At 39.9% G+C, this 13,712-nt stretch overlaps 1 protein-coding gene across 1 annotated transcript in view; it reads left to right on the forward strand.

The window, feature by feature from the left end:
- ARID2 (AT-rich interaction domain 2) overlaps positions 1 to 13,227 on the forward strand; it is an 87,669-nt gene extending 74,442 nt beyond the window's left edge. Inside the window, exons 16-21 of the mRNA XM_063446947.1 lie at positions 6,081 to 6,235; positions 7,535 to 7,673; positions 7,834 to 7,919; positions 9,038 to 9,158; positions 9,641 to 9,732; positions 11,586 to 13,227. Of these exons, the coding sequence (XP_063303017.1) occupies positions 6,081 to 6,235; positions 7,535 to 7,673; positions 7,834 to 7,919; positions 9,038 to 9,158; positions 9,641 to 9,732; positions 11,586 to 11,730 (738 nt within the window). The 3' untranslated portion in view covers positions 11,731 to 13,227. The remainder of the gene's footprint in view (positions 1 to 6,080; positions 6,236 to 7,534; positions 7,674 to 7,833; positions 7,920 to 9,037; positions 9,159 to 9,640; positions 9,733 to 11,585) is intronic.
- Positions 13,228 to 13,712: the final 485 nt, after the last annotated feature.

Consider the following 13,712-nt stretch of genomic DNA (forward strand, 5'->3'; position numbering starts at 1 on the left):
TTTGGTGATTGTGACCACCTCTTTGGTAGATAGTTTAGAGTTAAAATCTCCAATTTTATCGTGTGTTGTTGTCTCTTTATGCATTTTCCCCTCAGATCCTATTGGTTGGAGAAGGCTCCATTTGCTTAATACATTGCAGCACCTCTGTTAATCCTCCACGGTTCCTAATTTTGTGAATACATTTCTATATCTCAAATTGATTTATACAGGAGGTGCATTTTTTGTGATCCATGTTAAAAATAAAATAAATAAATAAATAAAAATTGGATTTTTACCAGCCTCTTTTAAGATCATTGATTTGATAATTACCAAATTAAAAAACAAACTTTAAAGGGTCACTGAAGGAACCATAACCACTACAGTTTACTGTAATATTTATGTTGGTAGGAGGAATAATTTCAACCATTTACAAGTGGTTTCTCATAAAACAAAAGAAAACAAAAAAACAGACAATGTCAGAGCCCTCTAAGCCCACTCGTTTTGTAAAGGTCATGATGTGAAAGTATGAGTTCTACATCATACATATAGTTTTATGGTGTGAACAAGGGTTGCAGTAAGAGGCTTCCCTGTGTTAATTCTCTTACACAGGTGATATCACTATTTTTCCTGTACTCCAGTGCTTGCAAGCCTCTAAGTGCATGTCCTGGAAAAAATATAGAACTGGTAAGATCACTATAATAATAGAAACCCACACCTTTCCTCTCCTGTCATTGTGATATGAGCATACAATCCTTCAGTGGGAGATCTATAGAATTCCTAGAAACCTTTTGTTTAGGTTCCAGTCACTTTCGTAAGCATTGCTTTATTATTTTATTTGTTTTCCTCTCTCAGAATGAAGGAAAGGCAGGCTGCTGTACAGCTTCACATTCAATCAAAATTGTTCTATGTTACCCGTTGTCAGTATTTTATACTGATATGTACCAGTTCTGCAGCACTGTGAATTGTTCCTATATTATTGGCTTACTTTTTGTGCGGGTATGACAATAGACAATGTTTTTCTCACCCATACTGTTAAGTATACCTTCCGTAGTCTGCTTGTGCATATTCCATAGCTTTCCACGATGAGGACTTCTCTTTGAGGTATTTTTCTCATTGTTAATATTTATACATAATAGTGGATTTTATAATAATCATGCCAATGGTTTAGTGCGTCAAATAGTTTTTGTACAGATTTATTGTGAGAAAAATATTTAAGTGCAGAGAAAATATTAAAATATTTAAGTATTAGTACCAGCTCTCAATAAATGGCTATTCTATTGTGGAAGAATGTTTTCATTCAGGTTGTTTTAATGAATGAAGTTAATCATCTTCATTACTCAGGATTTCTCAAAGAAAGCTACTAAAGCATCTGTAAAAGTCAGAGACAGGCAGGGAAGCATAGTTGGGAGTAGGTGTTTATAGCTTCAAATTACAGTAACAGAATAATGGCGGGAGATAGGAGTTCATTACATCAAAACCCATGCAATTACTTTTACTAGTCAGTATCTTATGAACGCCTAAATTACTGTCTGTCTTGTCCAAAAAGTAAGCAAATACAGAGGTAAAAATCTGTAGATAGGGGGGCGGGGCCTGACAGCAGAGCTGTGAAGACGCTTTTCTCAGCAGCTCCTGCTAAAATCGACATTTAAAGCGAAATTTAACTGCCACACCGGCACCCAATCGCGATTTTAAGGCCACCACACGAGAGTGGGCAATGAGGTGAGAAAAACGATACCTCTCAAGCGAAGGACCAAGCAAAACTCACTGTGAGGCCTACAAGCATGGCAGGCGCAAGGGAGACGGCCGCTCCCCAAACGCAGCTCCACGCCGGACACCTGGCAATGGGCCATCGTTCCCCCCCCTCTGGACCGGTGGGGGTCATCCCGGTCTACCCACAACTGATCCCCCGGCAAAGCAACGGGCCAACAACAGATCCGCGGAGCCCAAAGCCAGCTGCCACTGCGGATGCCAAAATGGCGGTAACCTACCAAACCGCCGACTCACCCAACGCATGGCAAGAAACGGAGATGCGGTTGAATAGCATCTTCTCTGCTTTCTGGGCAAAGCTGGAAGCACACATGGGACCCCAGACGCCTGAGAAACCGGGTCAGCCATCACCACAGCCTACCCAGCAGGAGGCCAGACGGAGACAAGCAGCGGTGCACCCCCACCGCACTACCACGAGAAGCCAGCTTTTATTGCAGCCCCTCTCGAAGCCGAACACCGGAGAACAAACGGGGTGTGGTGGTGTGAGGCATCGGATCCCTGGGACCCGACCGCATCAAGCAGGTGAAGCTCACCCAAAGCGGCAGAAAAGCGATGCAAGGCCCAAGAAGATAGAAACCAGAAGATGGCGGAGGGTCAATCACTCACCTCTCCCACGCAAGACAGCAAAGCGGAGGGGACGGTTGATGCCAAGCTCAGGACCACCTCAGGTACCCAAAGCAGTAGGAATGATGCTACCCCAATGGCACGGCCCACCCAGTCGACCACACACAGACCCACCTTATAGCTGGAATCCCCCTCCACGCAAACACAAGCGGGACAAAGCCCTATTAAGGCGCCAGCTCCAGCACCCAAGCCGACTGTTGCCAGCCAAGTCTCCGAACCAGCAGACCGGCACACCCCGGACCGTCTCTCGGTCAACATTCACGTGCTCTCCGCCAAGTAAGCAGCAGACCCGCTCATCACGGCAGACCGGGGCTGAAAGTAGGCACATGACTATACTCACGGACTCCCGGGACAGCAACTCCCATCACCACCATTTGGCAGTACAGAGGTCCGAAAGCCCACAACATCCGGCCTTACCTCTGGTCCCCATCACGGATGACCGGATTAAAGGCAATTTGACAAGTCACTGCATGGACTACCTGCTCCAGCACACCAGTGGCGTAGGGTGAAGGTTTGTAGTAGCCTCTCTCCCTGCCACCACTCCGGTCAGCAGAGCAGAGCTAAATAAGTATTTCTTTGCTTATTATCTTACAATCAACGGTTTCCAAAGTATAGATTAAACTGTCTGTATGCTTAATAACACACACGATTTTACATATACCTATGCCACACTCGATGACAGAGCCTAACAGCTCCCACACTTACACGCTAGTCCCACACACTCATAATTTTGTGCCATGCCTGTCTTAAGTAAATGCACTAGCCTGACTTTGCTTTCGTGGTACACGAGTCCAGAGTAACTGTGCACCTTATGTCTTACTATGTTTCTACTCGATGTTTTCTCTGCCTAGCCCGCATTTAACCAATGTTACTTTTATGTTTGCCTAACTATTGCATACGGCGGCCCACTGTATAATAGGGCCTAGACAGTCTTTATGTACAGACATCCCATTCTTCTTAAATTCTGCAATGTGTTGCCCGTATGTAGTGCAAAACTACCAGTGTATTATGTCGCTTATTGCATTTTTCGGACCACAACCTAGCCCACAATTTTCAGGCTGACAAGCACTTTCCTGGAACCTCGTGGTCGCTGTTTATGTTGTTTTCTCAGTTGATCTAAATCTAGCATGTCACACTTATAAGCACCTTCCTCATGCAAGTCATTATATGTCTGCTTCATAGCTGTCAGTTCAATGGCACACCTAGTGCATACCTAATGCGACTAAAGCTAGCTAACGACAGTATATATTTTTCTTTAGTGTCGCCGGCCTCATGGCATTGTTTAGCCCGGCGTGTTAGTAGATAATAGTTTATGCTTCACATAATCCTGGTAACAAACCATGCCACAATATACGGCAACACAAGCCACGTTACAAACCTAACTTGTAAACATATAGCAGCTCTATTAGAAACTTCTGAAATGTTTCAGATGGTATGTAACCTTATATAAAGTGCTAGCTGCATTAAGACGACCAATTTAGCATTGTTAAGCTCCAAAACTCAACTGTTTTTATTGTTATTTGCCTCCTCTACTTTAACTTGGATATTATAAATGTTTAGTTACGCTGGAAAAAAAAACACAGAAAAATGTGCAAATTCTCATGCCACTGTCTACCGTGTATCGCTTTTGTTATACGCTGTTGTGGCGTTTGTTGACACCTTGTAACCACCTGCACAACCAAAATAAAGAATTAAAAAAAAATAAAAAATCTGTAGATAATTAGTACATAGTGACTTGTAATGTATATAGGACCAAAAAAAATCGAATGCCAGTAACCAAGCCATTCAGCAAGATAACTTTTATGATGTGCACCCACTTGGTAATGGTGATCTTGCTAAAACGTTGGGGCATTTTGCTGCTCTGCAGTGCTGACATTTTACAGGTAACACTTTCTTAGGCCAATTCAGGATTTGTTGGCTTTTTGTTTGCTTTCTGACATTAGATTTGTTTTATTATTATTTTTTTTGGCCTTACTACATTTCCGAGTTTCTCTTGGTTAACTTGGGGTTTAGCCTTACCATTATTTGCACTTGTTACTGATTTTTATTTATTTTTTATTTTTCCATAGTCAAATTTTTACTTGCTTACGGCCTTAATAGTTACAATTGGCAAGGTTTCCATACTTGGAAATGCCGTTTAATTACTGTTGTCCAATGACGTTTGCTTACAGAGTTATGTTACTGAATGTTTTCTTGAAATGCTACTTTTAGTCATGACATTTCTCCTTGGTCTCCTTACACAAGCATCATGTGATTGGCTGGCTGATAGTGCTGGGCTGTACTGCAATCCAGGCTGTACTGCAAGCCAATCACCTAATTCATGTGGCATGAAACAGACATTGATAATGTGAAAGTGTTAATTCTAAATTATCATTATGGCTAAGGAGTGGGTGGTCTCTGAGCGCTGGCAAGAGCCTTGGTTAATGTTAGCCCATTCCGAAATGGTTTAATATTAAACTTTTGCACGTAAGCTCGTTGAGCAGGGCCCTCAACCCCTCTGTTACTGTGCGTCCATTTGTCTGGTTACAATTATGTGTCTGTTAGTTGTACAGCGCTATGGAATTTGCTGGCGCTATAAAATTATTAAAATAATAACTAGTGGGCACTGCCAGGAATAGTAAGGGTGGGTTTTATAGCTTTATGAATATATGGTTGTATCCCTAACACTATTGTGTTCCTTAAAACTTTGATATACCGTAGCTTATATCATGAAATAGCCAAATAAAGGCAGTGATTTTATAATATAATTGCCAGCGATAAAGCATTAAGGAAGAATTTAAAACTATATATGCTGTGAAATGAAATATGTGGCTAGGCATCCTTGTAACAATGCCAAGCTGCATGTCATAGTGGTCAACTGCTAATAATGCAGCTTGTTTAAAAATCCACCATACTGCTCTAGTAATATCCGTATTGGGAGTTCATTGAAATCTGCCAGTATCTTCCTGTGGAATCTGCAGAGTCTATCAGAACCTGCATGCTATTTTTGGTGTAGTGGGGGAGGAGAATGGAGGATTGGCTCCCTACTGTAAACAGAAGTATGCCCCTCTAATGACCCCAGTCCAACTTGCATTTTGATTGTACTTTGCAAAGTTGTAAACTGGTTCTAATAGTGTTGGCCCAATTTTTAAACTGCTAAATTCATATTAACTTTTAATCTGGCGATTGTTTACCGCTTGTTAGCATGTGATGTTTTCAGTGAGTACATGACTGTATTGAGCCTTTACATGAACTTTAATGGGTTATATATCATCCTGTATTATATTTTTAAGGAACGTTTTTAATTTTTCAGGTTGGGTGTATTTAACTGTATTTACAGTTTTAGTGCATTACCCAATTAGCTGGGTTTCAATTCTTGATTACAAACTTTAGAAGTCATTTAAAAAAAAAAAAGAATCCTGGTTGATTACATGAAAAAAAACAACTATTTGTTACATTAAAACAAATGGGACAAAATATGTCTGTTGAATGTTAATCTCACTTGATTCTAAAAGGTTAGAATTGAATCCGGTTCATTTGTAATAGATGCACTATTTTATTTTTATTTTATTTATTGGTGCTACACATATCTTCTTTTTTTTTTTATCAAATCCAAAAGTCTAGAAAATTGCATTTTCTTTATTTACATAACAGTCATTTTACAGTGGGAAAAAAAGCAACAAGTTGGTCTATTGTTTGAGCCTTATGGTTAATTTCCTCTCTTTTCCCAGAGCACACCTGTGACAACGATACCAGCATTACAAGTTCAAGGGCACCTTGTCAGCTCTCAGCCCTCTCCCTACCCTGCAACATCTACAAGTCATCATGTGGAGCAGGTGAAGAAACCAGGACAAAACTTCATGTGCTTGTGGCAGTCATGCAAAAGGTGAATGTTCAATGGTTTCTTCTAGCAGGAGTAGCCGGATTAAATTGTATGCCATGCCCTCTTACTTTCCTTTCTTAGCAAGCAATGCAGCCAGAAATAAGGACCAGTTCTATGTCGCATACCTCCTAACATTTAATTTGGACAATACCAGGACACTTTAATTTTACGTGTGAGGGTGTGGCAAGGGGCAGGGCTGCTCTGAGAAATTGTAGGTGATTTACCAGTAACAATTTATGCAACAAAAATGTAATTTTGAATAGGAACTGATTTCTAAACATATTTATTGTCGTTTAAAGTCACATTAATGTGAGTATTAACCCCTTAAGGACACAACTTCTGAAATAGGAAATTATGACGGAAATATTCCATCATCCTATGGGGTCAAGAAGGATTTTTTTTTCCTAGTTTGTTGCAAAATTGGAAGCGCTACAGACTAGGTTTTTTGCATTTTTTTGGATCAACAGCAAAACCATATGTGAGGAAGGCTGCAGTAGTCTGAGTAGGCCTCTTGTAGGGCTCAGGGCTATCCCCGGGAAGAAGCTGCCGCCGCTTTCGGTCGATGACCCTGTTTTCTGAAGGCGCAGTGGGTAAACCCCCGTCTGTTGGGCTTGTGAGCAGGCAGTATTTATGGCTATTTTCTATAATTTGGGCTGAATTTGAGCTCTTTAGCACGGAGCCCATATGATGTGCGACCGATCAGCGCGGCTGCTAGGATCCGCCCCAAACAATTTCACTCTTAAAACAGTCCTATACCCTTTTTGTTCACTATCCATTCTACTTTGAATCAGACACCATGTTTCTGTTTCCATTGGTAAAGATGCTGCATAGGCTGTATACAACTGGAGGGTCATAATTATTGTAGACGTGCCATCTGAAGTAGGCATTTGGTCTGTGCCGCAATACAATCTGCTTATTTGTTTTAGGGGTTGGCTTTAAAATACGGTTTGTTTTTAAAAAAAAATAAAAATATATATTTTTTTCTCAATCATGGAAAATTGAAAAGTACTGGTGAATACTTGGAACACAAAATTCTGTTCAGGATGTTGATTTATAATGAAATCTGTGTAAACCTTCTAATTGTGTTTAGGGCTTCTTTACCTGCATGCATTGCACCTTTTCTTCCTGCCATCCAGTTTGTTGCCATCAAATACCAGTGGGAGTCATGGTTTATCCAGTATCCAGTGATAGTCTTTGTAAAAAGAGCAGCGTGTTTTGTACCATTATATTGGCAATTTTATTTGAATGCAAAGTCTGACACAAAACATGTATTTGTCTTTTTTTTTTTTTTTTTTTTATAAGGTGGTTTGAAACACCATCGCAGGTTTTCTACCATGCGGCCACAGAGCACGGGGGTAAAGACGTATACCCTGGACAGTGTCTTTGGGAAGGCTGTGAACCCTTTCAAAGACAGAGGTTTTCTTTCATTACCCACTTACAAGTAAGTTTTTCACATAGAAGAGCCAGTAATGATACTGACATTTCAGTGATGTATAAAAAGAACATCCATATTGAAGCACTGTAAAAATGTAATTGTATGTACATTGTACGTGTTTGTACTTACATTTTGATTTTTGCAACTTGAAATTTATTCTTATCAGGATAAACACTGTTCGAGAGAAGCTCTGCTGGCAGGACTAAAACTGGAGGAGCAAGGACAGACTGGAAATCAAAAAACTTCCAATAAGTAAGAAATATAGGACACAAGTATAGCAAGTATAAAACTGCAAATGCAGCTTGCTTTTCATATGCACAACGTTCTGCTTGTTGCCTGCATGCTCAGACGTCCAATATACGCAGGATTAAAATTAGCCATGCAGGGGGGTGGAGTTGCACCTAAGGCAGCATTGGGGTTGACACTTGGTATGTGCAGTGTTTCACAGCGAAGCACTTTTCATACACATTCCAGGCATCATGACCATTGCAAATTGCTGAAGTAGTCATGGTGCTTGGAAACCCCCTTTAAACACTGAGGGAACTGGTCAATACAGTACCATAAGTACATACCCACTTCTTAAAGGGACACTCCAGTGCCAGGAAAACAAACAGTTTTCCTGGCACTGCAGGTCCCCTCTCCCTCCCAACCTAGGTCTAAACCCCTTCAGTGACTTACCGGAGCCCAGCATCGATGTCCTTCGGCGCTGGTCCAGGGTGAGCCCACGCTCCTCCCCTGCCGACGTCATCCTGCAGGGGAGACCGATTGCGCATGCGTGTCCGCCGGTGGGGTGAGAGCTAATGTGCGGTAATACCGCGCATGCGCATTAGACCTCCCCATATGAAAGCATTGAAAAATGCTTTCCATGCTTCCCTATGGGGATTTTAGCGACGCTGGAGGTCCTTACATAGCGTGGACGTCCAGCGACGCTATAGCACAGAAAATCTGTGCTATGAACCAGGAAGTGTCCTCTAGTGGCTGTCTACTAGACAGCCACTAGAGGAGGAGATAACCCCTGTTGCAGGGTTAAGGGTAGTGGGAGTTGGCACCCAGACCACTCCAATGGGCAGAAATGGTCTGGGTGCCTGGAGTGTCCCTTTAACTGTTAGTGGTGGAGGTTAGAGAAGATCAACTCTTAAATTTGTTAGATGTTTTACAGCTTATTGCATGATGTTCTCATTGTATGAGCACATAGTTTGCCTTGATATCTGAAAAGGGGTGATCTTGAAGATATGTTTGGCTGTTTAATCCCTAAAACATTAGGGAAATCAGAATATGCCTGGCTTATTTTGTGCCTGGATTTACTGTCTGCAATTAAGTAAAAATATGCTTTTGCATCAAAGATTTACCTATATGAATTCTCCTTGTAGACAATCTGGTGCGAGTGCTTCATCGACTCCTAGAGCACAGAAGGCCATTGTGAACCATCCGAGTGCCGCCCTCATGGCATTAAGACGTGGATCAAGAAATCTTGTCTTTAGAGACTTTACGGTAAGATTAGTGACTTGAAGTAATAGTTTAAAGGATTGCCTTGAGTAAGGACTTAAGTCTTGTTGTTGTGGCCCTATCCTGAGCAAAAATCAATAAAGAGGCATGAAACACGTTGGTATTTAAAAATGCAATTTCTAAAATTCCTTGTGTGTGTGTATTATAAATTTTTAAGTTGTCACATCCTTGTCTCGTGGAAGTTGTCACTCAACAAGCACAAGGCTCTGCGGGGCTAGACAAACAGCATCATATGGCTTTTTGACATAGAGTAGGTTAGCGCTGGCAGTACAGTTTAGTTAGCAATACCTTGCATCTCCGGAAACAAATGTGAATAATATCTAAAAGTTTACTAAATTGTTGTTTCATTCCTGATTGTATAGATCATTCTGTAATAATGTTAGTATTTATTTTATACATGCCTTTTAATGTCTACCTCTGATTTGGTTCTCTTTGAATTGCGACTTTGTTTTGTTTACTCAATAAAGGATGAAAAAGAGGGACCAATCACAAAACACATCCGATTAACAGCTGCCTTAATACTAAAAAATGTTGCAAAACACTCAGAATGTGGTCGCAGGTAAGGTTCTATACAAATATTTATATTTGCTGTAATCTCAAGTATTTTGAGGGGCACATTTGTGAACACATAACGGTTTCATTCCTTAATTGCATGTTTTCTCTATATGTCAGTAGCTTGGTTTTATTAATTGAATTGAAAATCTAAGAAAGTGTCTGTGTCTAATAAATAAAAAAGAGCATCTTTTTAAAAGGGAATTGTGACTTTTTTAGGATATATGTTAGTATGTTATTTTGTTGCGCATGTTTATATCCATGTGAACATCATAGACACATTGATCTTTTCACAACTGGTAAATGTGTACATTTGAAAACAGCACCATTTTTGTAAGTTAGAATAAAGAAATACAAGACTGAGATGAGAGATATGAGCAAAAATGTAAATAAAAACTGAGGACACAAACACCAGCAGTATCAAGAGTCTCACTTCAACGACTCCCTCTAAAGGCACTGGACAGTCCTGTCATGGGCGGGCTGCCTGCATGCACCTGGACACCCATGTCGGCAAGGCGTGTAACTGGGCTGTGTGGTCGCGCCAGTTTATGGACGGTAGGGGTCTCTTCCTCTTTGGGAGATTCTTCTGGGCTATTGCCCAAGCAAAGCAGCCCTCACCGTGGTTTCCAGGCTTGCGGTTTGCTGTAGCTAACGTGGTACCTTGCGTCTGCAGCTGCCAGTAATTTCTGGCCCCTTCTTCTGTAGGGGTTGGCGCTTCTCGCTGTTTGGTGGGAGGTGAGCGCTTCAGAGGTTGGTCATAGTTATCTTGCCTAGTCGGCAGTTGCAGGCGGCGGGTTAGTTTGTCCCAGAAGTAGTCAAAGATCCGATCTAGGGTGCAGGGGTTCACAGCCCAGTTTCCATTGCTCTCAGTGTGACTTGAGGCGTCAGCCATTTTATGGAGAGGAGCCCTCTTCTGCTCAGCAAAGCTAGATCTTAAGTTGCAGGAGGGCCCCCAAGGCGAGGACCGGGATCACTCCCACCGGTCCAGAAGGGGGGGGGGGGGGGGAACGAGGCCAGTACCACGTTGCACTAAAGGTTTTGCTTGTAGCCGCTAGGCAGGATAGCGGGGCAGCAGCCGTCCACCCCAGTCACCATTTATGTAGGCCTCAGCAGCTACCATGAATGTGTAGCACCCTTTCAAGGGGCCAAAATTTGTAGAGAAGGTGTAGCTTCAGTTCCAGCACATCTGTGCATGACCACTTCTTCCAGGCTGTATTAAGGCAGGTTAACGTTTTAATTTCAGTGTAAATGCAGGAGCTGATCGTCTGTGCGACCATTCAGCATGGCGATCCACCTACCGTGTACATATTTTTAAATTTAACAAATATACATTTGTGAAATGTGAAAAATAAAATTAAGTGTAAAAATTGACATCTGTTTATCCTTGAACTGTGTGCCTCTATCTTAGCTCCTTGTGAAATATTATAAACTCTGACCTTTGAACCTGGCAGTCAACATATTTCTCCTTTTCTTTTCCAACATTTGCACTGTTTTGTTATTTGGACTATATTATGGTGTAATTTGCTAAATCTGTAATGTAAATTCAAAAGAAAGCAGAGCATTTCATAAGCGATTTACTTAAATTATAGCTGATTTTTAATGTTTTATTCAACGGTATACATTCAGTGTAAGTAACCGTTACCCTTTTACTGAAACAGTGTCAAACTTGTATTAATCTAATGATTATTTGTCCAAATGTTATTCCATCCATATAGAAGCATTATGATACTTTGGGTTATGCACAGTTTAGGTACCAGAGTTTAAATTTTGGTTGTGATTCTTTGTAAGCTGTTTTAGCCTGTTTTGTAAATATTGTATGTTTTTATTTATTGTTCCGTATTTTTTTTTTCCATTCCACAGATCGTTAAAGAGACATGAAAATCAATTATCATTTTTAGCCCTTAGTAATATGGAAGCTTCCTCCACACTTGCCAAATGCCTTTATGAACTCAATTTAACAAGTCACAGTAAAGAACAAGAAACAGACTGTGAAATGCTACAGTGAGGCATGCCCTTTGTACAACTGGGACTGTGGTAGTCACACAACATTTCAAGTACTGTTACTGGGGAAAGCACTAAGTCTTAATGGAACAGAGACCATCAATTTCATCACTATGTCTCCTCCCGTGTTGCTGAGAGGAAGCTTCACATTCTGATCACTGAATGAATCCCTTAGTTCTCTGTAAAAAGCAAAATAAAAAATAAAATAAAAAATAGAAACTGCCATGGGATTTTTAACCAGCAGTCTACAGGATGTCTTTCGCAGTTGATATGTCCTGAAGGAAACTGGTGTGTTCAGAATTCAGTACCATCCACATTGGAATTAACATGAAAACATTGTACAACCTTACATGAGCAGATAAAATAGAAGCATTAAAATATTTTTATCTATATCCAAAAGGAGCACATTTTTATATTTACGGAACTGTTTAAGCTGGTTTGAATAAAAAATGTCAGCACATCTGTAACCCCCTCCCAATATTGGTGGGTGCCACCAATTTCTCGCTCTGGATTGCGTGTTTTGTTTAGAAATCAGTAGCTTGGTTTTCTTACTTGAGCCAATATATTTTCACGTATTTATTATCATAAAATTTACCAGTCTGAATAGATCTTGTAAATATTTGTGAATAGAACACCTTTCATGCCACTGCAGCCACTGGAAGAAATACATTCTGTGGTGTTCTAGGAGAATTATAGCTAGGTTCAAAAGTTTTTTTAGACTTTTCCTGTCAATTGTAACTAATTGTGATATATTCTACGCAGTGGATGAATGTTCTTTAAATTTGTGTAAATAATTCTGGAAAGGTACTGATGCTGTAAAGTCAAAACAGTTTTGTGGAACTGTGATATTTTTCCCATTAATTTTTTTTTTTTTTTTCCTGTTTTTCTTTTTTCTTTTTTTTTTTTTTGTATTATACACCTTGTTAGAACTCATTTGCTGGCTGAAAGAGTATGGAATAATATATCACATGTCATTTTTGTAGAAGAAAAACTATTTGAAGGTATTTTTTGGTTTTTCCCTAACATATATCCACTGTAAACGTTTGTCACAGTGCAAGCTCAGAGCTTGTACAGAATTTTTTGTATTTGTAAATTGGTTTAAATACATGGAATTTTATACAGGTTTTTTCCTGTGTTATATTTGCATTATGTGCAGGTATGATATTTTCTTCACTACTTTTTCTATCTTAATATAGTGTGGGATTTTATTGTATTATTCTTCCATTCTTAATACTGTACCACATTCCTGCTCATATCCTGCTCACGAGTCCTTAAATTTGTCCTTCCTTCCCACCCTCTCTCACCTTGGCGTGAAGTGTATCCATTTATAACTGCCTATTGCCTGTTGTATTAGCATCAAAAATGTGGAAGACCTCCCACCACCATTTCTGCTGTGTCCGTAGGATGTGCAGTAAAGATATAGACCTAACAGTTTATGTTATAGAATGGCTTTATTTACTTTGGTGACTGTTTATAGTTTTTAAATAAAAGAATGAACATTTCCTGGTCTCTTATTTTGAAGGATGTACATCAGATTGTGTGGCAGGGGGTGGCGGGATTTTAAAATTACTGTTTGCCACATTAATAAATAATTATATAAATGTTCAGTTAAAATGTATTTAGCAAAGTTTGTGCAGTTAATAATATTTGAAGATTAAAAAGTCCAGTGTATAAATGAACATTTAAAATGACCAGTGGCGTTCAAATAAGCTGCATTATTTCATATGTATGGTACAAAAAGGCATTATTGTTTTTTGTTTTTTTTATATTTCTGAAAATTTAAACAACCATACATTTTAAGTGTATTTACAGTTATTTTTTTTTATCCTATCATTTAAATTAAATCGTAAACCAAATGTCTCCTGCTGGATTTTTATGCCTTTCATTGTCTTTAGCGTATGTTTTTGAAATTGTTGCATTGTTTTTGAAATCGTGCATCATTGTGCCTGTACGGTTATAGCTAGGTTACGATGGTGGTACATGAAT

Source organism: Pelobates fuscus, chromosome 3 (genome assembly GCF_036172605.1).
Source record: "Pelobates fuscus isolate aPelFus1 chromosome 3, aPelFus1.pri, whole genome shotgun sequence".
NCBI classification, from domain to species: Eukaryota; Metazoa; Chordata; class Amphibia; order Anura; family Pelobatidae; genus Pelobates; species Pelobates fuscus.